A 27,674-nucleotide genomic window follows, 5' to 3' on the forward strand; every position below is an offset into this window, starting at 1 on the left:
CTCGTGTTACTGATCATCAAAGCTTTGAGATAATGCATATTTGACAAAATTACTTATACTGTCTGTGTTTTTAAAAATCATTCAAACATGCAAACTTACAACACTTACAAACTTATAAGACTTACAGAAGCAAGAAAAGAGAAAAAGCCCATATAAGCATTCAAAAGTAATTAAAAAGGTTGCAACTAACACTCATTTGTCATAATTGTTTTGAGTTCATCATGGTACTCGGGGGTTCTAAAACTAATTTAAAAAGCCACCAAAAACAAAATGGTTTGTAAAATAAGTGATACTGAGACCAGCTGACATCACCACCTAGGTTGGTTAGCACCATAGCTGCTACATTAAGGCAGTCACATGAATCTCATGGCGGACTATGAGATCACATCAACCCCACAGCTGCTAATCCCGACTTGGAAAAATTAAGATCATTAATTAGGTTAGTGCCACCATGAAAACAAATAACAAAGTGGCACCTAGCATTGAGACAACAGCAGGACAGGAAGGGCGGTGCAGGAGGGGCCTAAAGTCAACAAATGAGGAGACACATTAAAGTGGGATCACCATCCTCAGACACATTTAGACACGCATGCCAAGGATGATCATACCAGGATATTAAGGCCAGGGGGCTTTTTAGGTTGCCCATTTCTTCATCAGCACTACAACTGTCTGTATTATTAAACTTATAGATCCTCCACTGAGATTTTAATCAATGTGTTTGTGTGTTGTTTTGGGTGGGGTGTATTATATTAACCAGCTGACAAATTAAAAGGATTAACTTTACATTCTATTCGCTCTTTGTGACAGAAAAAAAAAACAAACAAAAAAAACAATGGGGTCGACATGCAAGTGACAGCATGGGAAGGTATGACTTGTAAAATGTCTGTCCAACATATTCATATCCTGTTTTCTCTACACACCAATTTGTTTAGGATGTGCAGTGCTTAAACATTTGGGTGGAGAGTATGAGACAGACGTCAGCTCCACCTCTTCCTCTTGGCGGATGTGAAAGAGAAAAATGGAATCGGACACGGATGGTAGGATACGGTGAAAAAGAACTCAAACCCGTGAGTCAGTACAAACAGAGCTTTGTGTTTGTCATCAACGGTTTTCCTGCCACCGTGATACTAAGAGACCTCCATGTCCATTTAGGGCAATAAAAAGAAAAGCAGTGACCATTACGTCAGTTAATAATCCCAACCATGAATGTGTGTGTTACATGTGGAGTACAGGGGTCTAAGTTCTGCAAGGCTACAGTTGGCAAGGGGTAGTGATTTGATGACCAAGTCAGGGTGTTGTAAGGCATAAGGCATAAGATTCCCCAGACAGTCCAGTCCTCCCCCCCTCTCACTCTTCCTCTGAGTCCCCTGATGTTCCACAATGCTTCCTGCAAAGTGTCCGGCCAGTCGGCCATTCTCCCCATCTCTCTCTTCTCTCTCTCATACACACGCATTCACATAAACACAAGACACACACAGATAAAATAAACTCATGCTCACACAAACAAAACTCTAGCACACTAACAGACAGACCGGACAAATGCAAAGCCACATTCACCAAACATTCTCCATACATGAAAGGTATGACTGATATGAGCTGAAATGATTAGTGTGATTAATGTTTCATTGATTAACAGAAAAAATAATCAACTATTTTAATAATGGAATAATCATTTAGATCCGTTTTCAAGCAATATTGGTGAAAAAAGGCATTTTCCTGGCTCTCAATGAAAATGTCACATTAGAATAAAGCTTAAAAAAAGCTATTTGAAGGTGTCACCCTGGAATCTGGGAACTTCAGAGAACTTCAAATATTATTACTACTACTAAACTACTACTAATCAATGATTAAAAAAGAGTTGTTAGTAACAATACATATACATACCTGGTGTTGTTATTTTCAATTAAACAGTCTGTAGACAGCACACAATATGTACAGTGACTAACAGTCTAATCACTGAACTCTGATGTGACCCTACAGGAAAATCTGAATCAACACCACACACAAGTAAGTGTGACATTGCTCATGATCAACTAGTTAACAGGTCTTCTCATAAGAGGCTGTGAAGGTTTTAGTAACTGCTTGCTTTTAAAGCTTATGTTAAAAATAAAAAAAGCTGGCAGGCTGGCAAATTTTGTCTTAAAACTTATCTGAAACAGAGAGTGTCTTTAAGATCTACTCTGTATATTGATTAGATTATGTTAATAGTACTCTTCTAAAACACAGACTTCAACCACTAAATGACTGAAAGCACTGAAAAAAATAAAATAAAATCAAATGACTAAATCGTGATAAAATTAAATGAGACATTTAATACCTATTTTCCTCATGATGCTAATTTGTGATTGTTTAATGTATCCAAAAAATGATCATCACTGTAAAATGGCAGACATGTCACTGCAATTAGAACTTCTCATCACAAGCCACAATCTTGATCAGAAACCAGTGACCCGATGGCATCACTAAAAGCACAACAAAACAAAACTTTCTAAAATCAATCACAAAACATAACTTGTAAGAATTTCAATTGTTTGTGTAACTGATTAAACTAAACTGCAACTCCAGCTCAGGGCCACTGTAGGTCACTGTGAGATCTACGGAGGCCATAAACCATTACTGTGTTGCTTGTAGCCTCAGACTGTTCAGGAGGTTAATTAACCTAAGCCATGCCTTAAAAAAAGCCCCCTCCGCATACGCACCCATTTACCCCCCCTCCGCCCCTCACCCGTCCACCCCGGTCTCCCATCCACCCCCAGTGAGGCCCCTCTTCCCTAGATCCGCTCAACGGGATAATCCCTCAGCTGGTCCTGCGGTCAGGGGGCCACGTAACCCCCTGACTGCCCCACGCCCCTGAACACAACTACACACAGAGACACTCACAACTGCACACACATACGCTGACCAGAGACAAACACACTCATGACAACAAATTATGAGGACACACACACACTTCAACAAAGACTGGTCCACACATACACATCATACACGAGCCACAGATGCTTTAAAACATCACAACACACTCACAAAATTCACTCAAGCAGGTTTACATGCAAGGCTGAGAGACACATCAACACACTGTAGCGGTCAAACAAAAAAGCCTTCCCTTCCCTACACACACTGACACACACATATGCACACCAAAACATAGGCAAACACCACAAGAATCAGCAGGTTAACTGAGCCTCTGTTGACCTTTGCCCTGAACCAGTGCCAGCCAGGTGGGTGGGTGGCTCAACTACATGGGGTTGTGATGCCTGAACTCATTATTCTGTGTAAGTCTATCTTATATTTTTGAGATTTTTAGCCTCACTAAGTGTATCTAAAATATCTTAATAATTACTGAATGGATTGCCATGAAATTTTTACATGCAAACGTTTGTGGTTCCCAGACGATGTAACCAGCTGAACTCAGTGTTCCTTTTAGCGCCACTAGCATGTTGACACAGATGTTTTGAGTGAAATGTCTCAACAATCACTGGATGGATTGCCATGAAATTTTGTTTATTAATTTCCCCCTCAGGATTAAAACTGTAATGCCTTGGGTAATCCTATGCATTTTCATGGCTGTCAGCTCTGTCTTGTTATGTTAAAGTAAGACGAGAAAATGTTCTCACACTCTGGCATGTTTGCTTGAAAAGTGACTCAGATAATTATTCAAAAATGTCAGGAAAGTGTAATGGCCAAAAAAAAAAAAAACCTGCAAAAAAAATTCTTCTAGAAAGTTTGTTTGTCTCAAAAACTCCAGAAAGCTACAGTACCTGCTAACTCTCCTGGAGTGTCTGTATGTCTGTCTGAGCATGCATTTGTGTGTATATTTGGCGAGTGTAGGTGTGTGTGTGTGTGTGTGTGTGTGTGTGTGTGTGTGTGTGTACTCAACTGGTCACAATCTCTACTAATCAGGCCGGGAATGTAAAGGCAGGAAACAGGCTGAAAATAAGGCAGCAGTATGGGACCAGGCTATGCAATGGAAAGTTGCAGTGAGAGCCAGTGGAGACAAACGGGTTTGTTTTGTCGGCTTTTTGCTGAGAGGACATGTTCTCTGGCACCAAGTCCAACAGGGCTGCACCAGCGGGAGCCTCCAAGCTCCACTCATGTGCGCACACACGCACACGCACACACACATATGTACACATGCATATACATGTATACAACACTGTGGGTTTAGCATTTTAGATATTACAGAGTCGTGTTTATATAAACATGCAGAGAGCAAACACTTCCTTTAAACACACAAACATGGCAGCCCAGGGTTACAACTACTGATTATTTTCATTATGGATTAATATGCCAGTTATTTTATCAATTAATCAATTGGTCTATAAACTCCTAAAAAATAGCAAATGATGCCTAACAAACTTTCCCTAAGGCCCAAGGTGACATGCAAATTGCTAATTTTGCCCAACCAACAGTTCAAAACCCAAAGATAATCAATTTATTATCACATACATCAAAGAAAAGCAGTTAATCCTCACAACTGAATGTCTGGAATTGGGGAAACATTAAACATTTTGCTTGAAACATGACTTATCTTAATCTAATATAATAGTACATATGATAGATGGCACTTAATTTTTGGTCGATTGAATCATCCGTGGATCCTTTTAGTCCTGTATGACTATCAAGTGATAGAGGCTGATGTCATCATTTCAGGGTAAAAAAAATTTTTTACAAATCTGATAACGACAAACTGACTAATACTCCCTTTTTACACAAACAGAATGGAAACATTTTCAGTTATATAAGCTGCAATTTGTATACTTGTGTATTTTTCATCATTATACAATCCCATCGCTCCAATTCCTTATCTAATGACATCCAGAGAGGACAGAGGGTCAAGACTTGATAGTCAGTAACTACAGAGTTGGAGCCAAACAGGACAGAGGGTCTGTCAGATCAGTCCCAGATAATCCAAACAGAGAGATCCATCAGACTGGCTGGAATCAATAGACAACACAGTCACACACACTGCACAGAGCTGTGGGTGCAGAGGGCTGGTGGTAGAAAAGGAGAGGGGAGGGGGTGCAGAAAGTCTTTGTTCTATAAGGCTCATATCTGAGGCATTATTCGTTTCTCTCGTGCGAGTGGAGGAGGAATGATCGCTATGTGGGATGAGCACAGCAAAAAAAGAAGAAAAAAAAGAAAAGAAAAATAACTCCTCCGCTATTGAGAGGACCTGTCTCAGGGCAACGCAACATACAAACACTCTGACTTGCAAACAAGGTTGAAACACACAAAATTTCCCTGCTTGCTCACACTTCTTTTCATACTTTTTACCTCCCTTCTCACTTGTTTCATTCACCCACGCAAACACACACACATCCACCTCTAGGCTCAGTCACATCCACCCACACACACACACACACACACATCAACCCCCATGTACAGATGCACAAACGCAACTGCAGTGCAAACAATAGAACCTTAGAGTTCATATTACAATATAATTCATCTGTCTGAGACAATAGTGAACCCAAAGCCTTGAAAACAAAGGGCCAAGGCCTGGAAAAAACCCAAACTCCTCTGCCTGTCAGACACTTCAGAGGAGGCTTTGACAGGTGTGTTTTTAACCCCCCACCTATAACCCCCCCTTGTCACACTGTCACCCTGCTCCATTCCACCTGTTGCCCCTCTGGAAAACACACTCCTCTCAGCTGCCCTGCGGGACACCATAACACACACACACACAGATGCACGCAAACACGACTCAGCGAGCCCTGTGTTAGCTATCTCAAACCATGAACGAAAACATTCACTACTCACTCGCTGCTTTTTCAGCTCTATAGCAACATGGAGAGAATCCACTGAAATATACTGTACAATACAAAGTCTGACACGCTGAAATACAGTATTTACACAACCATACTCAAGATAGAATTTTTATTGATTGGAGAAGCACATTTTATACAGTTGAGTATCATGTTCGCTAGAATTAAGAACTGAAATGATTATCCAATTAACAGAGAATTAATGTGTGACAATTTTTAAAGCACATGGCAAAGATTCAGTGGTTTGCTTCTCAAATGTAAATATTTGCTGGTTTTCTTAGCTCTGTATCATAATAAATATTTCATATCCATATTTCACTATTTTCTGACATTTTATGGAACAAACCGTGTTTTTTGTTCTCCGGGCATATCTGAACTGTCTTTTGTGTGTTTCACAAAACAGGACTATCAGGTTAACCACACCATTCTGAAAATTATGAAATACTTTACCCTCTGAAATGCTGCTCATTTTAGAACAATCCTCACAAGATATGTCTGAATCATTGCAAGTATGAGAAGGTAAAGTATGTATTATGCCGTAGAATGAACCGTGTGAGTGTAATATCACTATGTCACTATTTTATTATAATAACTGAATATGGTTCATGATGTAAGTAAGAGTTTGATGTATTTGGTTGAGTTGTAGCAAATACTAATTACTCTATACACTTTTGGGTAGTTTAATCTATTGGAATGCATCATATTTGATGTGCTGATCATATGTTTGACAAGTACAGTACTTCAGTGACTGTACGCCATTTCCAAAAAATCAAAGCATTTGTACTGTAGCTATGAACACACTTCTAGTTGTTTGTCTGGGAGGGATGCACCAATTTTTGATTACATCCAGCTCTTGCTCCTATCAAGTTTGAATGCACTTATCGTACATCACTTCAGACAAATGTAGCTGCTACATTTATGTAATGTAATAGACTTTAAACTATTAGTAGTAATGGACACATGCAAACATGTAGGACATGGTTTTTAGAGGATAACAAGCAGCTCAAAAATAATTAACAGAACAAACTGTAATCTAACAGGCCAGGAAAACATTTAACAGCAACAGCAGCAGTTGTACTAATACTTCTAATTATAGTAACAAGACAAATTATATATTCTTTGAATTAAAAAAAAAATAGCAGGACATTCAAGTACTTCACTTAAGAAAAATGTTGATATACTTGTACATTACGTATTTCCATTTCCTGCTACTTTATACTCCACTAGATTTAGAGGGGAAATGTTGCAGTGTTTATTTCACCATATTTATGTGACTGCTATAATACTTTGTGGATTCTTTCTACTTTCTGCATGTTTATACTTTTTACTTATACTTTTAAAGCTGCATTTTATTTATCTGACAGCTTCAGTGTCTATTACTTTAAAAGATATATAATAATAAAATTGGAGAAAACACCAAGAATCAGCTCAATGTTGGCCAGCTACAATATTAAAATACTGCTCAGATATGAATGCATCAAAATAATAACAATTATTATTGCACAATAGCCTGCTATACAGTATATCATAACATACAAAACTCTAACAGAGAGCAATTACCTGAACAGTGAGTCCTTTAATACCCTCAGTAAATGTTGCTGATACTATTTCTCTCCCTTACATGTAATGGAGTATTTTCACATTGTGGTATTTCTACTTTTACTTAAGTAAAGGATAAGAAAACGTCTTCCACATCTGCACGCACGTTTAGTACACATTAGAGAGCAGAACATTCACTGTTTTCACACTGTGATGTTTCAACTTTTACTAATGCGTCATCAAAACGCAGGTGTTTTAATTATCTAAACGGCAATTAGCTTAAAACGCATCATAGACCGAGAAACATTGTACAGAGGCAACAATCACAGGCACACCACCAGTGTGTCAAGCTACTTCCAGTCTACTCACACTTGTTGACAGGAGAGAGAAAAAAACACCGCTCTGAATTTAACAGGCGAGTTAATGAATACACGTTTTGAATTATCTCAGTTTCCCGGTGTAAAACTTTACCCAGACAGACGCTAATGTTTGACTCCACGGCTATGACGTTATTCCTTCAAAAAACAGAAAAAGTTCCGGCTGAAGCACAGGAAGTCAGACCACACGCTCCACTACTGGAATTAAAAAAAATGTAGGAATTTGAGCGAAGAAATGTAAGATATTTAAGGAATGCCGTCTCCGACAGTGAGTGAGAATGATTCAGAGAGAAAGCGTTGTGAAACACTGACTTCACATCCACAGCATTCAACATAACAAAAGTTTACACTCCGACACAAGACGCAGTTAAAATCTGAAGAGTCCAGCACTTGAAACAATTATAAAACACTTGTAGGAGCTTACCTGGTGAGACTCTATTAGCAGACGGGCAGGCAGGCAGGTAAAGCAATATTTGAATAGATTTTTTCTCTAAATGAAGAATGACTTTAAGGGGTTTTTTTTTCCAATTTTTTTTTTCTTTGTTTGTTTTCTGCTGCCTCGTCTCCTTCCTTAAGCCGTTTGTTTGAAGCGAGAGGAGGGCAGGAATTTCAGGAATTAGCCGTGGTATGACATGAAGCCTGGAAAAAGCCAGAGAAAAAGACCAAGGGAGAGAAGGAGGGGAGGGGAGGGGAAGGAGGGAAGCAGGCGCGGAGGGAGGGAGGCAGGTCTGACCGGTCAACACGTAATGACGAAAGGGGAGGGGAGGGGAGGGGAGGAGGGCTTCGAAAAGGAAAGGAAAGCAAAGGAAAGGGTGGTGAGAGGATGAGGGGGGCAGTGTTAAGGGAAATCTCATCAAGAATAAAAAATACAGCCCTGGTCAACAGATTGTGTAGTGACAGTTTCCTGAGGAAACCTTTAGGAGGAGGGACAAACACACATGACAAGATTATGAGAAATCACTTCTTTATAAACAGACTTTGCTTTTGTGTATGGCAAGGATGTTGTACTGTACACTGAGTAAACCACAGAATCAAAATGATTTAAACAGTTTTTTGTTTTGTTTTGTTTTGTTTTGTTTTGTGGGAGTGAAAAAAACCCTTTAAAACTGAAATTAACAACAATCCAACTTTGGCCCAGAGTCTTATTTATTTACTAAATGTCCAAGATTTATTGGGTTCTTAACAAACATCCGCCCCTTCTCCCCTTTTATTCTTTACTGTATTTATGTGTTTTTGAAATCATGTTGTTTGTGGATGCTGCATACCAAAGTGTGGTCTGTAAAGTTCATAACTCTCTCCTCTTGCTGATTGTTATTAAAATCTTTGTTGTGTCATGATGAACACCAAGTGGTTTCACTTTTCTTTATTTATGCACACTAACAGATAATGTTTTAATGTTGATATCAAGTATGTCAAATTTAATTGCTTAATCCATCCTTGAGGCCTCTTGCCAGATGTTTAATAGTTAAAGGGGTTAAAGCTTAGTATATGAGCTTTTTGAAATTTTTTTTTGTAACAGTCTTTTTTTCCTGTCCAAGTATTCTCACATTCCCTGCCTGTATTCTCACATAAATAGACAAATGCGATAATACTGTTGGACATGGGCATGTTGTTAAAGTCATTGAAGGTCTGGAGGTCTAATTGTCTCAGATGTGATTCTGAACTTTGGACTCTCTGAGGCAACATGTGCAGGACAACATGAACTGGGTGACAGACTCCTCTAGTGGGTATTATGGGTATTACATGGTATGGGTTTATTAGCAAGAGCCACTTCAAAGTGAGAAACACCATGACATTTTTTTTGTTTCAGTTGGTAATGTGCCATGCTATAGTTATGACGTGACTAATTCTATTTCTTAAGACTCTTAAGACTATTTCTTAATGACTACTTTAGCTGTACACCACTTGTGCTTCTCAATCACCTTTTTGCAGAGCTGACTGGAGTGTTGTTTTGCCTTTATGGTGTTTGTTTCGCCAAGATACTGACTGCAGATACGTGTGTATGATTATTTGAGCAAACATGTTTTATTGCATTTTTTGGTTGTAATTAATTTGTAAGTGAAACCATGCACCCAGACATTACTTTTATTTTCCCTGTGAGGAAACTTTAGTTTATTTGCCTTCATGAGGAAGGAGGGAACATAGTGCAGGGACAGCGCCCCCTGGAGCTGGATGTGCACTCTGCTGATTTTACATTATCAAAGTCATTTTACCAATTATATCTCTGCCTTTGTTGCAGCAGTTTGACCATTCTTTTTTCATGTCTCTTGCAAGTCTTCTAACTCTATGGAAGTTTCATCCAAGTGTTTCATATGTCACAGATAAACATTTCAATAGTTCTATCACAATGGTAAAACAAGAAGGAAACTTACTATTGCTCACCAGAAACAGCAAACATTACATACATAGTCTGTATGTATGAAAAATGATGACACATTTGTCTAATTCAAATCACTTTATTAATAAAGTTTCATTGCATTCTCAATCAAGTTTAATGCAGATCTAGTTGTTTTTGTGACACACATTGATACTGATTGACCTAACACACACATCATTCTTCTATCCACATCCTATACTGGAAACCCAAGTGAGAGATGTATTCACATTGTTTTTTTCCTCTTCTTTACATTTTCCTCAGTCTTCCTTTTGGTGCTCGTTCCTTTTTCCAATAAAAGCTCATTTACTTAAAACAGTGGTACATATACCCAACAACCCAAAGTGGTCTACAAACAGTCCAGACTAGACTCTGTTAAATAAAGCCTATTACAAACTACAGGAGATTTCTTTTCACTCATTTGAAGGAAATTTAAAAAGAGATTAAATTTGTCTAAAAAGAATATAAATTAACTTAAAAGCCTCCTGTTGTAGAAGAAGTTGTACTATTGCATTTATAAAAGCTTCGATAGGAAATACTTGGAATGTATGAGAAAGTATTGTACAAAACTGGATCTTCAGTGACACTCCTCCTTACAGGTTTATTGATGAAATCAGTGAACGACAAAGGGAGAACACTGTTCCTAAAAACATTTACACTGTGCTGTGCTATACAGTAATACACTGTAGGGATTTGACTGTAATCTGCAATCTACACATCAAAGCCTTGGAAATTGTGAAACTAGACACCGTTAGACATTGATTCACCATGTTGGAAGGGAATTTTGGTCCAAGCTGAGTGAACCCCTCATAACACTAATGGAATGACTGGCTAATGAAGCTGGGAGCTAAACCCTAACTTTCCCCAGATTCCCTCATGTTAACAAACTGGGAGTCCAGTTCACTTCAAACGCCCTTCTTTGTCCTGCTGTAAAGACACATCTCCATCTCTGCGTTCTCCACATTCAGGGAGCATGTTTTTCTCCTCTTTTTTACTTTACACCTCTTCGTAATTCTTTTTTTCTACGTTTACAGATGACATCCTGAGTCCAAGTATCATTTCTTGGAAAGGAATTTCATTTTATTTCCTGAAAAAAGCAACAGATGAAGAAAAAAATCTTAACTCAAGCGCAGTTGCAGTTTTTTAAAGTCACTTGACTGATTCACTGATTGATTGATTGATTGAGCGAAGATGTACATTAAATGATGTGTAGTAAATCTCACCTAAGCCCTTGAGAAACTTGTTGACTCCCCGTTGCTCGCTCCCTGGCAGGGAGTCCAGATACTCTTGTGCTCTCACCTCAAACAGACCTGGAAACAAAAATAAGACAGGTATTTCAAGTCAAATGTTTTATAGAGACCCCTTACCCTAACAAACAATTTTCACTATGTTGATATATAAGTAATATTAAACTAACATGGAGTTGAGTTGTATGAACTTTGTATGGACTTTTATTAAGGAATGCCCCATTACTACTGAGATTTCATATTCAAGAAAGCCTAGACAACATAAAATCAATTGTAATTACATCACTGAGTTGTACAGTTGCTTCTTATCCTTGGAAACAATAGTTGAAAAAACAACCTCAACTCAAGGTCCATTTACCTTTATTACCAATTCCTCATATTTTAAAAGATGTTACAAGATACTGAAGAAAACTTAAATATATTAGGATATCATATGTGCATAGGAGTTCAATCAGTACATCTACTTTAATGGTTATAAACTGCACTGTAGCACCACAGCAGGTAATCAAATCTCAGCACCTCTGAGACCCTGTCTGCGCAGCTCCCTCTCCTGGATGAAGCCGGTGAACATCTGGGTCTCCATAAACACCTCCAGAAACCTTCTCAAACTCTTGGAAGTGACCGCTTTGCGAAAAGCCTCGCGCTGAAAGGACGAGGAGGCAGAGGAAGACGGGCCGGGCAAGGTGGGGGAGGAGACAGACTCATCCTCCCATGAAGGATGAGTCTGTCCACCCATGAAGAGGGAGTAGTGACCCACCATCTCCACGAAGAAACGTACAAAGGCCTCCGATACCACCGTGCTGAGCGAGCTGGAGTCTGGGAGGCAGAGGATAGAGAACCAGGCAAGAAGAGAAAAAATGTAATCACATGATTTTTGCTAGCCTACTGTCTACTGCAGAAAGGCCATTATATACCTGAGCAGGGGTAGCTCTAATCAAACTTTCTTCTCATGATTTCCAGTAGTAAATAAACCATATTCCATTCATTAGTCTTGATTATTTTACAAAAGTGCCTTTATCGAATTTGGTATTTTGCATAAAAACATAAATATATTGTATAAATGCATATAAACAGTAGCAGTAATGAGAGTGCTGAGTCACCATTGGGCAGATCTCCTTTCTCACAGGCCAGTTCCCTCCTCTTGTCCAGCACATGCTCGAGAGCTGCCTGCAGCTTGTGAGGAAGAATGGAGTCCTCATCATCCAGCTGTGGAGGCAAAAATACAGATGTAAATGCAGTCAACATACGGCAGTGAATTCACATACTGTATTCACATAACATCTGGTAGAACCACTACAAATGTAATGGAGTATGAGGATGAGCCAACTCCTGTCATGGACTGACAGATTTTCACTGTTGTGTCTGTGTGTTTCTATGGTTTCTACCTGTCGTAGGAAGCGGCTGTTGCCGAGGTCGACCACCAGGACCTGAGGGAAGAGCAGTGGGAGAGTGATGTCATTTCCTGGAGCTATTGTTCAGGGGAGGAAAAGTCGAGAGTCAAGGGCACCACAAACAAAAAGACAAAAAAAATTGTCTTACTTCCTCAATAGGCAGCTCTTTGAGTCGAGGCAGAGAGCTGGAGAGGAGGCCGACTATAAAGGGTGTAGGGGTACAGACGATATCCAACATTGAGGGCGGGAGCACAGGGATGTATGTATGCTGCCAGGTGAAGGGGTAGAGTAGAGCCACCACTGCATGACAACACTGAGACAATGTGCTGCGGTGAGAGAGAGAAAGAGAGAGAGAGAGAGGTTAGTGCTCATATAACAAAGACATTTTATTTTGGATGAAATGATATAGTGGGAAAACAATCTATCAAAAAAGGAAAGCCTCTGAAAAATTGCATATGTTGAATACATTGTATTATTTTAATATTTTTCACAGCAGACATGCTGTCCAGTCAAACAAAGGAATAAAAAAATAGCAATACTAACTGCTGATTTAAATTGCAATAATAACAATATGCTATTCCTGCTATAATTCAAAAATGTTAGCAAGGTTACCAAGATTTAGCTTGGAAAGTTTTATTCAGAGTAGCACAAGTGTTTAACAGGGAAGAAAAAAAACTGATGGTGCACATTGAGTAGAAAATTCAGTCAAATCCTAAATATCAAGAAGCTTTTGTCTCTCTTAGTCCACTTAGTCAGTATAGCAGTGGAGTCTTGTATCTTGTGCATGGACTGTATCTTGCATGCACTACAGGACCTACTGAGACACATACGTGAAAAGAAACATGTAGTTTATGTCCCTAATAATGTCAAATAAAATTCTACTTATCTAGTTATAGTTATATTAAGTTATAATTAGATTTTAAAAATGTAAACTCAATGTTATACAAAGAAATGGGAAAATATGTTACAAAAAAATTTCAACAAACAAAGCAAATCCCCAAATGACTGGTTCTTGAGAGTATTATGTTATATTTAAGAGTCGGGAATACACATCTGATCTCTACCACAAGATGGTGCTAAAATACTCCCCCCAAAAATAGTCCCTCCTGCCACCCATTTCTTAATTTGGAACATTAATGTTGAAAGTTCATTTCTGTTGCCCCAACAAACCCGTTGTTACCCTGAGAGGAATTTCAAAAGCATCTTTTAGGGGAGGGTGATGTAACGCTTATAAAAACTATACAGCAGCAACAAACACACTCACCCCACACTGTTAAGTTAATCTTTCCCGCGTGTGCATCTGCTCGCATTTAATTCATTAAAAAATTGATTGACAAGGCCAATTTTCCGCTGACTCATGACTTGTGATCTGAGCTTTGGTGAGAAATGCTTCAACAAACAACCGTACTTAGGTAAAAATGAAAGATATCCCCAAAATATTGTATTTATATTGCCTAAACCCTCAGGGTGTTTCTTGTACTACATCAGGTTACGATGACTGTTTCCGCTGAGCCCACAAGTTGAACCAGGTGTACCACAACAGTTAAAAAAAAACCTTTTGACCCCAACCACAGTGATAATAGCTTAAGAGTAAAAGGTTTTAAGTGTACTGTGTGGGTGTGATGACGTCACTGTGCACACGTGTTAGTTCTGGAGTCATGCTCTAAAGCCGAACTCCCTCTATCTGGCATCCATGACAGTTTTCCAGAGAAGAAGTGATTGTTCCCCAGGCGACTGTATAACACAACAGCATTCCTTCCTCTCACACTTGGTCAGGATCTTCTTTTCCTCAGACTGTTTGTCGACTTGAGGTCTTGCTGTCATATCCTTCAAACTCTTTACTCTCTGTCTTTTCAGCATCATAACCCTTCCTTCATAGATCTGATCATAATGGAGTCATTAAATGGATTAATTAAATGCAATGACTCCATCTGCTTGTTGAAAGGATAAAATGTGATCTTTGGGTTTGAAAACCATCTGGCATGCCATGTAACAACATGTTGCTGGAGCTAACCTGAGTTTGTCAGCAGTGAAGATGACCCTGCGCTCCAGCAGTAGAGAGGCAAACACTCGCAGAAGGAGACGTAGACTCAAAGAGGAGAAGAGACATTCAAAGTCCACATGTTCCAGACGGGAATCTGATGGCCGACACAACTCTATGACCTGTAAGACAGACAGAGAGAGTGAGAGGGACACAACCAAAAAGAATAGAACTAATGTACATACTGCATGCATACACAGAAAGACACTAATATGATTATTTACATAATTTTGATTTGTTATATTTAATATGTGGAATTTGCCTTCAAGAGTGCTGTTTTCCACAGTGACAACACCATCCTTTTACCTCTGTCCCAGAGCCAGGTAGGAAGTTTTTGACAGTGATGGTCCTTCCTGGAGCAGGGAAAGGAGCTTCCATGATGCCCCTCATAAAAGGCTGCACCAGAGCAGGGGAGATAGCCCTCCTCTTCTCCACCTCATCCAGGATCTGGAAAAGGCAGAGAAGAAAGCATAGTAACTTGAATGCTGGCAATCACAAATATTTATATGAGTACATAGATGGTACGTAGATAGGTTAGATACGTACAGAGTCTTTATAACCCCAAACTGAGAATCCCATCCTAAAATATAATCTTTTCAACAGATTAGAGAATTTGTGTAGTATAGATTTTCTGTTTTAGGGTTAGGCGATATGGCTTTAAATGGATTTTTACATACTTATGGCGTGAAGTACCTTAGTTTGTCAGTATTTTGTAAAAAAAAAAAACAAAAAACATCATGATATACATCAAATTGTTAATTTATGGTACAATGGAATTAATTTTCTTCCTCTTTCCCTTAATTTAACCAATGAGGTTGAGAAAAGTGACGGTACTGAGAATACGTTGTGTAGCTGATCTAATACAGGTGAAACATAGTCGATATATCATCAGCACTGAGTACTTCCAATGCAGAAGGAGCTTTTAGTCTATTTGCTGTCTTCTGTAACAGCATATATACTGGATTTACCCTTCTATGTCCATGTCTGTATCCTTACAAACCCAACATCAGCACTGGCACACGTACACTGTACAGACATTTACGTACACAGATCAACATGCATATAAATCTGAGGCTCATTACAGGCAGCCTTTTCCACTGCAGTAACCACATCAGCTGCACTTCACATGTGTCTATGTACTGGTGCCAGAACTACAAGGCTCTGTGTAGAAAGTCAACGAGGCAGAGGATGGGTGGAGCTCTGTGGGCATCGAGGGTGGTACTGCTCTGTACTTTTTTTGGTGGGGTGGGGTTGTATGTATGTGTTTGTGTAACACATACAATTCCAAGCAATGTAATTTCACTGGATCCAAGTAATAGATTTGTGCACTTTATACTTCTGTGTTTATACTTAAGTCACTATATCTACCTTGGAGAAGAGGTCGAAGCAGCCCAGGCGGCTGACGATGCAGTAGACCTCAGGGAGCCTTCGGCCTTTACCACTGGGCTATGAACAGCCAGAAGGAAAGACAGACAGCTTCAAAACACCAGAGTAACATAACACTGCTTATCCAAATACAAGCACAGGATTAGACCAGTGGAGCAAAGAGCTGCCTTTGTTTTACAGAGATTTTAAAGATACAAGAAAGATAAAGATACATACAAGAACAAATTTCAATCATTTTATCATCAAGTCCAAGAAATATGCAGGAAATCAGTACTGACAACTTAAATGGTGATACAATGAATAAGATAATTTACAATGAAGAATTATCATCTTAAAATCTAGAGCTAATGACCAGGGGCAGAAGCATTGTTAGTGCATACCAGTAATCGCCGACAGTAGCCAAACCGCCTGCTTCCATCCTCACCAGTAAGGACGAATGAAAACGTCTCACTAAAGATATAAAAGAGAGAGAGAAAAACAAAGATAATTCAGATATGCTTAAAACTATTTAAAGCTGTAAATGTCACACAGAAAAGACTGTTGTGGAAACAGAAAAATTCCACTCTGGCCTGGACTTTTGCAAACAAAAGCCTGACTTTGTACTTGAGAGGGAAGACCCTCAGGACACATTTACTCTGCAAATAACCACATAAAACTTCCTAAGCTCTACCTGACAGGTATTCATTGACCAGTGACGACCTTCTTGACAGGCGAGAGTGCCAGCCAGTTCATGACTCAGTCTGCAGGTGTGTATTTAGTGCCCCGCCAATCATTGCTTCTAGGTAATTATTAGCCATCACCGTCAAGACACATATTATCTCTTCTTGGAACAATGCAGACGCTTAGAGGCTAGGAGGTATTGGGTAATATGGCCAATTATAAATAGCATACAAAAAAAGGTTCTTTCATCTTTACATGCCACAAGGTCATTTCCATTTTGGGCTTTCAGTTCCTTCATTAACAAGTGGTTATTAGCAACAGCTGAGCTATTACCACGCTGACGAGAAATGCCTGTGTCCCTGTTTTGTTTCACGTTTTTATGTTTTTAAGAGCCGCGGCAGCCGTAAGACGCTGACTGACCTGGGGAAGTTGTCGACAGGTGCCCAGTCTTTGGCATCAGGGAAACAGAATTGAGGGATGACCTTTAGCTGGTCCTCAGTCTCTCGCATGAATTTAAAGCTCCTCTCAAGCTGGATAAAAATAAGAGAACACGTGAAAATGAATATTTTTAACAAAAATAATGCCATTTAAATCTTAGGCCATCATGTTTTACTCTCACAGCTTTCAGATGAGCCCTTTAGAGTGCACATCTTTTTCTACTACATCTTTTCTACTGTATTGTGTTACTGTTTTTAGTTTGTTTAGTATGAATGCTGTTGTTGTTCTCTGTTTGCTGTGATGTTTTCCTTGAAAACACCTATCAAATGTTCACAAACATATATGGGTTGAATTATTACTCTTGTCCATGTAGGAAAGCAGACATCTGTTTAGTTAAATGATTTTCCTTCAAGGAAATTTTTTAACATAAAATTTTCAGTGTCTCATTTTGCTTTTACCTTGAGTGGAAACTGCTGTGTGACCTCTGGCAGGTATGGAACTCCAGCTTTGGTCTTGTGAAGTGCAACAACTATGAAATACTCAAAGAGTTTCCTCTCCTGCAACTCCATCAGATCCCTCTCCAGCGTTCGATACCGGCCCGTTTGCCTCAGCATGGACTGAACCGACACCAGCCGCTGGCTGTGAGCTGAGGAAGGGAGAAACACATTTCATGCTGTGTAAACACATGCACACATATATGCACAGAGGGTCATTGTGGATCCACAATGTAAGGCAATCTGTAGTTCCATCTGTGTATATTGTGATGTTAGCTATACAGTGGAACAATAGAAAGAAAGAAAACTGATCAGAATCAGTACACATCCCCTATTGTGATTATTTGTGAATAATGAAATAACACCAACATAAAAGTATTATTTATTTTTTCTGAGTTGTGGCTACTGGATGTGTATGTAAGAGTTTATTTTCTGTTCTCACCTTTTAGTTTCTCCTCCGTGTCACTTTCAGACTCACTGTTCTCATCTGTCACTACATTAAAGAGAGTGAAAAAGAAAATCAGCGTGAGGAGACTGCAAATAACAATCACAGGAAACTCAGAGCACATGGAATTTGCTCTCATTGCTTTTTTTCCAGCCACTACCACACAACACCACCCAGTCCTCAGACACATGGGTCAGTCTCAACTGACCCAAAAATGTAACCTTGCCCATAAAACAATGTGAATATATATGATGAGGTATTACAGCTTTTATGGAGGTAGACCTGTGAAGTCTTTTTGGTCAAACTGAGTCTCATAAGTTAAGATAATTTGTTTGTGTCTGCAGTGGGTAGAGCGTTCATAGCACTGTGATATAATATCACAAAGAGGTAGGTATACATTTTTAAAATAATGATTACAGTGAATAAAAAGCTATGTTATGGTAGTTATTTTGGAAATAAAATTCCTATTTGCCTATATTGTGAGGCTCTGCTCTTTAAATGTATATGGTATATGTTTTAGTTTATGTGTTAGTGTTGGTATTGTAGTGGTAGTGTATGCTGTCTGTTGCAATCTCATGTGTCTTTTGATTTTAATAAGTGTTACCAGCCTAGTTTCTCTGGGGATTAACAAAGTCATCTATCTAGACTTGCAAAAACACACACAGAGTGCCAGACAATCATGGAATTCCTGCGCAGTAGCACATTAGATAATTGTGAAAATGTTACAAAAACATGGCTTGCAGCGATAAGAAAGCCTTTAAAAGAATTCCTGAATCCACACCAGGATCTGCATCTGGACCTGTTTTTGCACCAGAAACTAATCACTCCTTCATTTCATCAGATTTTATTGAAATCGGTTAATGACACAAACAGAAACAAAAGGAAAAACATACTTTCCTTTATGGAGCCAATGAAAAGGCAGATTTGGTCTTTTACAAGTTAAAAAGGTATGTACATGAGTTTAGAATTTTTACTTCACTAAATTCGGAGTTGATGGGAAGAGGATGAGGGTAAAAACAAATAATGGTCTTTTTTGTGGCGTGCTGTTGTATTTGAAACCTCACCTCTTCCTGAGCTGGACTCAGTAGACTGAGACACTCTCTTCATGCGTTTCTTCCCTCTTCGTGCCTCAAAGATGCCATTGATTTTCAGCACCATCTGGAGGAGGTAAAGGGAAAGAAATGTCCATCTTTAACTCCTTAAACTAATAAACAAAATCTGCCAGGCTCCTACCAAGATCATTTCAATACATCTTCTGGGAGGCCTTCCTCTAGGCACACTTCTCACAGGAAATATCTATCAGAAAATTTTTCCCTGCCATACTCATCTCTAGACAGCAGCATGAGTGGACCAGCCCCAGAGCAGTACACTGGAACCATAAATAACAGACACAGTAGAAGGGGCTTCGTAACAGGCCTCTCAGACTCCTATACCTTGGGGATTTTCCTCCGTCTGCGATTGTACGGGTCTCCTGAGAGGCAGGGGGTGTCGTCAGGGCTGCTGGGTGTGGAGGGGGGGCTGATACGAGAGGGCGAGGAGACGCCAGTGTCCCTGCTGGTCTTGCGTAGTTCCAGGAGCTTAAAACTTCGCCGTTCTGAGTTTTGTCTGAAGAAGCCGGGCCTGGAGGAGAGCTGGTGGGGGCAGGTGGAGCAGATAGACCATAGACATATTAGAAAATAGTTTTAGTGTAGAACTTGTTCCAGTAAATCTACTTTGTCTTTACAGTGATGTATTGGTGATCAGGTACCTTAGTGTCAGGGACAGGAGATGAGGAGGCAGGTGAAACACATTTGCTTCCCAAACAACTTCTCTCCAGCTCTATATCTTCATAGGGATTCTCCTTGGATGGAGGGTCTTGAGAAGAAAAAATATACATATTTTTTCAGAACTAAGAAATCAGTGTCACCTGGATTACACAACAGCATCACACAAGCTTTCAAAAGAGCAGATAAAGTATTCTTTCCATATCAGTCATGTTTGTTTTGCCAGACGATTCCTACTCCAGATGTGTGGAGAGCTACCAGAGGCAACGGTGTGCTTACCCAGCTCATATTTTACTGTGATAAGATGCTTGCACAGCTAAAGCTAAATGTAACTCTAGCCACTGGCCTTCCCCTTCAGATAAGGAGTGAGCTAGTTTCATTTTCCAAAACCTGAGCCTCTTTCTCTCTTTGTCTCTGTCTGTCTGCATCTCTCCCCTGCTCTATCAATCCATCCACCAGATGTGAACTGTAGGAGTAGGAGGATGAAAAGGGACGTTCAGTTCCCTGCTCCATCTCCCTCTGAGGAAAACAAGGGATCGGTGTGCTGTTTTTCACATCGCTAGCCTGATGAGAACTTCACACTAATCTCTACAATGTGTTTGTGTGCTGTCAGCTGTGCACATGTGAGTTTGCGTCAGTCAGTCATCAAGACGTGCATCTGAATAGATGTACTGGTGACAGCTGCTTTCCTCTCAGTCTTAAAACATTATCAGGCATGTGGATTGTGTGTTTAAAGTCTGTTGATGAAACTTGGTTTCCATGAGGGGGCTGATGACAAGACCAGGAGGACATCACACCCATTCATTACTGTCTACACTATCTCTATCTGCTTCCCTGGGCTGCTTTTTGAGTAGACAGCTACAGTAAAGTGAGTCTGAGTTACTTTACCCGTGGGACATTGCTGAGTGTCTGTTGAACAGTGTTTGAGCATTTTAAAGAACAATACTACTGTAAGAAAGGAGGAAACTATAAAAGGATCCAAAATAAGTTGTGGCATCACTCAAACATAATTAAACTTAATTTGATTGTTGCCAGCAAGCAGCATTCATACAGCAGTCAACCAAAGACACACTGAAGCTATTGGCAGTAATATGCTGTGGCTCTAAGCCATTCATATGCCCCCTGCTGCTCTGAAAATCACAGTAGCCAACTTCAGCTACATGGCGACCTCACACAACGCCACCATTGTACGTTATGGAATTAAATGGGCTCTAGGAGGGGTTGGCATAACACACCAGACAATAAGGTAGGAACGTAGGTCAGGTTTCTACATATAATTTTTAATAAAAGTGGAGCAGCGTGGTTCTAAATTAAAACCGTAGCAGAAAAAACAGAGTTGAGTAAAGACAGCGTGGCCTCACCATCACCTCTGTTACTGAACTCTATGACACACACTGATATGAGAAATGAAACTTAAGGGGTCGTGCAGTGTATCAAGGGCATAGAAAATAGAACAACATACACCTACAATACAGAATAAAACAATATTTTTCAGTTTTTGCAAACACAAATCAGTCCATGCCATGCAAAGTTGATGCTGTAATGCTCTGAAACCACATATCAGAAACTTTGTCAGCACTTTATGAAATATTCAATTTGTCTGAGGAAAAATAAAGTGAGTGTTTACCTATTATGTCCTCGTAGACATTCTCTTCTGATAAAGTGCGTGTTAGGCCCAGTCTGGACTGAGCATACCAGTCCACCCTACAGCTTTCTGTAGACGACTGAAGCAGATCCTCAAATTCATAGGACTTCCTGGTGGACAGAGCAACACAAATATTTAGGACAGTTGCACGCCAAAAACCAAAGAAGAGGAAGGAAGGATTTCTGACTGATATTCCGGAGTGATGTTCTTGTTGATGCTTTCAAAAATGTCTGATATCGTATGCCAAGCCGGAAAACTGATGTCACCATTTGCTAACTGCCACATCTGACTGAGTGCATCTGTATTTCATCACTGCTGAAGATTAAAGCCCAGTAGAATAAAGTGCACACAAGGATCTGTGGTTTCATGCATCCCCTCATGCGTGCACACACATACAAGTATACTAAGTTGCAGCTTCGTTAGGTTAGCTTGTTACATTTAATGCAATACAACATCGTTTTCAATTTTTCTATATTGTGCATTGTCACTGATAATAAAATAAAATTACGCAAAGTAAATGACCATGGAAGTGAAACAACACCTCTCTTACAGAGTTTTTGCAAAAACTGAATTTAACAGTCCTTTTTATTGCAGAGATGTTGCATGGCATTGGATGTACCTAATAAATAGCAACTCTGTTATTTGTTCACACACAGGTCCATGCACAAAAATGCCCACTGCAATGGACACTCACAGACAGAGAGCCTGACTAAACAAAGGGCTTGACACAGCACACTTGAGCAGAGTGAGGCCTCCACATATGGTATGGAATGTAACAGATCCAAGCCAAGCTCCAAACAAGAATTTAGACCACTGGAAAAAGTGAACAATAGATGTAGTCCAATACTGCAGAGTTCACATTTTTTGGTCTCCCTACAGAGCCCTGTTTGTTTGATTGTAACCATGTGAATTTGAGAACTACTTAGTGGAGTTTTGAAAATTCCAACATGTAAATTGCTCATGGCAGAATAAGTGTCTCAGATTCTGGATCACACTTTACACATTAAAAGTACATACATTCTTATGTTTAGGAAGTCAAACTCTGCAAAACAAATGCCTGACAACTCATTAGGTCTAGCAAAGGGCCTTGCACAATCATTTTTACTGTCAAGGCTAAAATTCTTGAAAAAGCGTGGGGCCTCTTTTGACATGATTCACACCATTCTGCATGTTGTTCTCTCTTTCGAGTAGAGTTTTGGAAAGAGAAATGAGTAGCATTGATATGTGCATTCCTCAGATCCAAACAATGAGCTCATTCTGTAAGATATTTAGTAACATGGTGATGTCATTGGTGGTTTTGATTTACAGCAGATGTGGGAGATGTTGTTCACCTCAGTATTTGCTTGGTGGTGGAGGGGGAAGGGTTAGAGGATACACAGGGTCATCACTTGTTAACTGTTACCCCAGGAAAAGATTTTGTAAACAATTTATCTCTGTGAATTTAGCTTTGGAGTTGAGAAAGGACAACACGGCTTGATTGTGTGATATTTACTTTTTATGTCTTTTCAGCAAAAACTATGCAGTATCAAGCTTCAGTAAAGGTCTTTGGGTCTCATGCTATTGTCCTTACTGCTCAGTCTCCTACCTGTTACTGCTGTCCCGGGGTTTGTCAGCCCAGGGTCTCCTGCAAACTCCAGGTGGTGGGCATGTTGGTAAAGGTGGAGGAGGAATGGAGGGCAAAGGGGGCAAGTTCCTCTTTCCCTTCCCTGAGCCAGCCCCTGAAGCTGGTGTAGAGGGTGGTGTATGGTGCTGGAAGGTTCTCTGAGGTTTAGGTAGAGGATTTATAGATGGAGCACCTGGCTCACTGTATACGTTCTCTGGATCCCCCTCCCTCCTCCTCCGTGACCCGCCAGGCCGAACTACGTCAAAAGTCCCAAAAATGGGCTCGTTGGCCCGCTTTTCTATTTCCTCCAGCTCTTCCTTTGAAGGAGGGCAGAAGTAATTCCCTGGAAATGCCAGTGAAGGTCTGTCAGGAACGTCTTTTGTTGCCCTCTCCAGTTTCTTAACATGGGTTAAAACAGTTTTCTTGTCTAGGGGTTGTTCTGCAGGCTTGGAAGTCCGAGGCCCTTTCTCTAATATCAATTCTCTGTCTTTGTTTGTTGGGCCTTCTGGAGATTTTGGCCTTGAATCCCCCAGCTTACCAACATTCTCCTTCCCTGAGTCTTGTCTGTCCCAGCTGACAAACCTCTTGCTGTCTGTCCTTTGGACCTCTGAAACTTTAGATTCCTTTTTCCTCACTGTCTCAACTTCCTTTTGTGTTGTGCTCAGTGGACATGTCCCTGTAGAGGTTAGTTGGGCAGGTTCCTTTTTTCCCTCCCACTGTGAGATCTTATCGCGGATGCTGGCAGTCTTGACTCCTGCTGGGCTCTTGTTATGGTTCAGTTTGCCACACAGTCCGTTCTCCATGTTGGGAGTCCGCGGGTCGGTGGTTGTAGTGGCTCTCCTGTGAGCTAGCATGGTGTCAGGAGGACCCGGACTGTCGCTCAGGCTGAGTAGGGGTGAACGAGGACGCTTGGAAGATACAGCGGTGTCCCTCCTGTCTCTGTCCCCTGGTGACCCACACACCTCTTGGGGTTGGGGCACCACAGGTGACGGAGCCTCCCCAACCTTCAAACCACAGCACTGAAGCCTAGAAAAGACACACACAGAACAATTAACATACACACTCGAATGTTGTACTACATTTTTCTACTTGTTTAACCCTTTAAAGAATTACAAACAAAACATAAACAATTTACAAGACCTAACAAATGAAACATACAGCCTTCTCATATGTTAATAATAAGTGTAGGTAAAACTGTAGGTTCTAAGCAAAGCATCTGCCAACACAGAAAGCAAAAATTACTTTAGCAGTAATGGGATGAGGCTTATTTCATCATTAACAGGCCGAAAGGTCATCTATCAAAAACACAAGATGGACACAGACTGTGGGGAGGGAACACAAGTAAACCCAAACAAATGGGCAAAACGTGCACAGAGTCTTCTCTTGGTTATGGGGACAGCACTAACCACTGGGCTGCTGCTCCAACCGATGGGTACTTAATTCATTCCAGATAAACAGAGGGAGAAAGAACATTGCACTGTTGTCAACTCTAACAATTTATTGTGCAACTGTTTTTACTGAAACATCAGTTGCTGCCTTCAGGGTACATAGCAAGGCATCATGCTCCCTATTGCTCTTAAAATTGGCCACACAATGTGAGCACTTACAGTTATGTCAAAATAGAACTTTGTCTATGGGGTAAACAAGAATTCTTGTTAAAAGAGCTCAGACGTCTGTTTGGTGCCTCCGCTTTAGCTTTGAGTCACTCCTGGAAGATTACTGGGTCATGACTGTTTGAACTCTGGGTTTGGGGGTCAAAGTTTACAAGCTACGAACACAGCTATTTCTGGAGAGGAGATGAAAGTATACACAGAAGAGGGGAGAGGCCGTAGTGTAGACGTGCATCTTTTCTTTTCTACTCCTGACCCTCAAAACTCTGTTTTGGCCTAAGCCTATTCATCAAAAGATTTCCAACAAACAGAGGAAATGCGGCCTTGCTGGGTGACTTCTGATGACATCGCTGAATGTGAAAACCAACAGTCATGCAATCTTGAGGAAATCTCAGGGGGAAATTACTGATTCAAGTTTCCTCTGAGACCTTTAAAGAAAAGAAAAAAACCTTGATGTTGTAACTATGACCAGTGAAGAAAATAATTCTCTTCCAGATTGCTCTGGGTTTTATTACTTTGGTCTCTCTCCCCCCCTCGCCCCCCCCCATTTCATTCGCTTTCTGTGTCCCTCAGTGGAAACAGCATTTTTTATTGAGCATGAAGCAACAGAGGGGAAAAACTAGGTCAAATAGGAAAGCCAAGTAAAGGGGAGCAGGAGTAGGCAGGGGGGTCGAATGAAGGAGTAACAGAAAAAGTCGAGCAGATACAGAGGGAAATCAATACCCCCTCCTACTTCCTCTGAGATTGTGATGAAGAGAGAGAGAGAGTGTGATTAGATATTTAAACAATACACACTACGGAAAGCATGTCTACTATCCATGGCCATGGATGGGTGGAGGATGGAGATGAGGGTCATTGAGGGCGGGAAGAGGGGAAGGGGGGTACAAGGGCACAAAAGCATCTCTGACCAGCTGAGCTAACATAGGACCAGCAGCTAAGAGAGAGGGCTTGAAATAGGGAAAAAGGAAAGACCACAGAAACAAAACTAAATTCTTTCAATGATATTCCAACTTTTGACAATCAGCCAAGAAAAATGTATTGAACTTTTGAGCGATGGTAACTATAGTAACATGGCAAACCCTAAAAACAACAGACTAGTTAAATATTCCACTAGACGATCCCTCATTGGCCTAAACCAAAATCCCTTCATTATAATCTAAATACCACTAATGAATATTACAAGGATGACAGAAGGGACCACAGAGAGTGGTCACAGAAGCATTAGACAGTGGCAGCAGGAGGGCAGTAACAGTATCCAGATGCCAGATGGCCAATGCTGCTCTGCTCTCTAGCCCTGCTATTGTTATACTGCTGACCCTAATGGAAAGGCTACTTAAGAGCAATACAGAAGATTTTGATGATTATGGCAAAAGTGCAACTCAGGCTGAAGCAACATGTTGTGGGGAATGTGTAGAGGTATAAAATGGCAGAGTAAAAGTGAACTGCAGCAGGCTCGCAGTGTTTGTCACATCTTATATCTACTAGTTCAAGGTAAGTTTAAGGTATTTTCACCACTGGAAAGACTAAACTAAAAGTTGAAGGATAATCAGTCAAATAATACTCATAGCTTATGCTATAGTTTAGATTTTCACCATCATTTCTGACAGGATGTGTTTCTGATCAACTTGTTAGGTCCAAATTGACACTCAATACTACAGTACCCATAAGCCTCATTGACTGTCACTGACAGAAACCAGAACCATAAATAATTAATCATCTGGGCATTTAAAAGCAAGACTCTGCATCATAAATGCTGAATTGATCTACAATCTGAAAATCTGTAGGCTCTAACTGTTATTCAACATGTTCTACAAAACTCAATCTTCAACTTTACCAGCACTTTACCAACACAACGTTTTAATTGGATGTTTCTCACTGTAATACTCCTAATCTTGGGATTTGTAGTCGACTTCTCTCCCAAAGAAACACTATTACAAACAATATCAATGGCCTGAAGGAGATGCTGTGATCCTGGTCTCAGTATAATCACAGAGCACAATTCTTTTGGTAAAGGCAAATTGATGCATAAAAACGCTACACATTAAATGAAGAATACCATTTAAGAATCACACTTAATTAATAAATTGGCTTTTGAGCCACCTACCCGTTGACTGATTGGTAGATACAGTTGTCAGTGTTTGTACAGAGCAGCAGGGCCCTCCCACCAGTCATGGTGCTAGCAGCTGGCATCCTGCAAAGTCACACAAAGAAAGAAACAGTCAGTCAAAAGAATATTTGTGCAATGGGGTGAGTGTACTGTGTTGATGAAAACATTGTTGAAACACATGTGAATGCAAAGGCAAAACAAACATATGTTTGAGCTGAATTTGAAGCATTTACAAGTGTTACAGAACATAAAATTAGACAGCTATATATATTTCAGCTTGTATGTTTTTACTTAATATATGGAGACGATACACAGAAATAGGCAGACATATAGACTGAAAAATGAGGGATGGGTCAAAAGAAGGGTTGCTTCCCCAGGACTTCCTTAGGGAAACTTCTAACTCTGGTGTGTGAATGTAAACTATCACAAAGTTTAAACCTTTCATTTCTGTGGCTAGCAAAAGTAGTGTCTGAACCAAGCAGCAGAGAAGCAGACCTTACGGGTTGCATGGCATCCCCCCAAAATGCCAGTCCCCACTTGACTGGTAATTGGAGGATACAGCTGAAAACAAAGCTTTAACAACAGCAGGCCAACAGGCATAAACACACATTGCGTTTCAGCACCCATATGGCATTATGGAGAACTTATGGAAAACACTAAACACTAAACCTTGTAATATATTTAAGCTCCATTAGGAAAACATCAGTGGCAGCGAGGGGCACTCAGTTAAACTTTTCTAGGTTATCACTCAGTGTCTCATCTTTTTGCACTTGCAGAGACAGATTTCTG

General features: G+C 40.2%; 1 protein-coding gene across 2 annotated transcripts in view; it reads right to left on the bottom strand.

The window, feature by feature from the left end:
* Positions 1-10,117: 10,117 nt before the first annotated feature.
* Positions 10,118-27,674, bottom strand: part of si:dkey-82f1.1 (DENN domain-containing protein 2A) — a 34,645-nt gene continuing 17,088 nt past the window's right edge. For both annotated transcript variants that reach the window (XM_051073207.1, XM_051073206.1), the window contains 19 exons: positions 26,883-26,969; positions 23,151-24,194; positions 21,548-21,675; positions 19,905-20,011; positions 19,591-19,788; positions 19,222-19,315; positions 18,155-18,205; positions 17,677-17,864; positions 17,201-17,310; positions 16,501-16,570; positions 16,103-16,180; positions 15,041-15,181; positions 14,708-14,856; positions 12,842-13,019; positions 12,688-12,729; positions 12,403-12,508; positions 11,822-12,118; positions 11,279-11,365; positions 10,118-11,142 (listed from right to left, as the gene is read on the bottom strand). In XM_051073207.1, coding sequence (XP_050929164.1) covers positions 11,111-11,142; positions 11,279-11,365; positions 11,822-12,118; positions 12,403-12,508; positions 12,688-12,729; positions 12,842-13,019; positions 14,708-14,856; positions 15,041-15,181; positions 16,103-16,180; positions 16,501-16,570; positions 17,201-17,310; positions 17,677-17,864; positions 18,155-18,205; positions 19,222-19,315; positions 19,591-19,788; positions 19,905-20,011; positions 21,548-21,675; positions 23,151-24,194; positions 26,883-26,968 — 3,186 coding nt within the window. In that variant the 5' untranslated portion in view covers position 26,969 and the 3' untranslated portion in view covers positions 10,118-11,110. The remainder of the gene's footprint in view (positions 11,143-11,278; positions 11,366-11,821; positions 12,119-12,402; positions 12,509-12,687; positions 12,730-12,841; positions 13,020-14,707; positions 14,857-15,040; positions 15,182-16,102; positions 16,181-16,500; positions 16,571-17,200; positions 17,311-17,676; positions 17,865-18,154; positions 18,206-19,221; positions 19,316-19,590; positions 19,789-19,904; positions 20,012-21,547; positions 21,676-23,150; positions 24,195-26,882; positions 26,970-27,674) is intronic.

Source organism: Lates calcarifer, linkage group LG10 (assembly GCF_001640805.2).
Source record: "Lates calcarifer isolate ASB-BC8 linkage group LG10, TLL_Latcal_v3, whole genome shotgun sequence".
NCBI lineage: Eukaryota > Metazoa > Chordata > Actinopteri > Centropomidae > Lates > Lates calcarifer.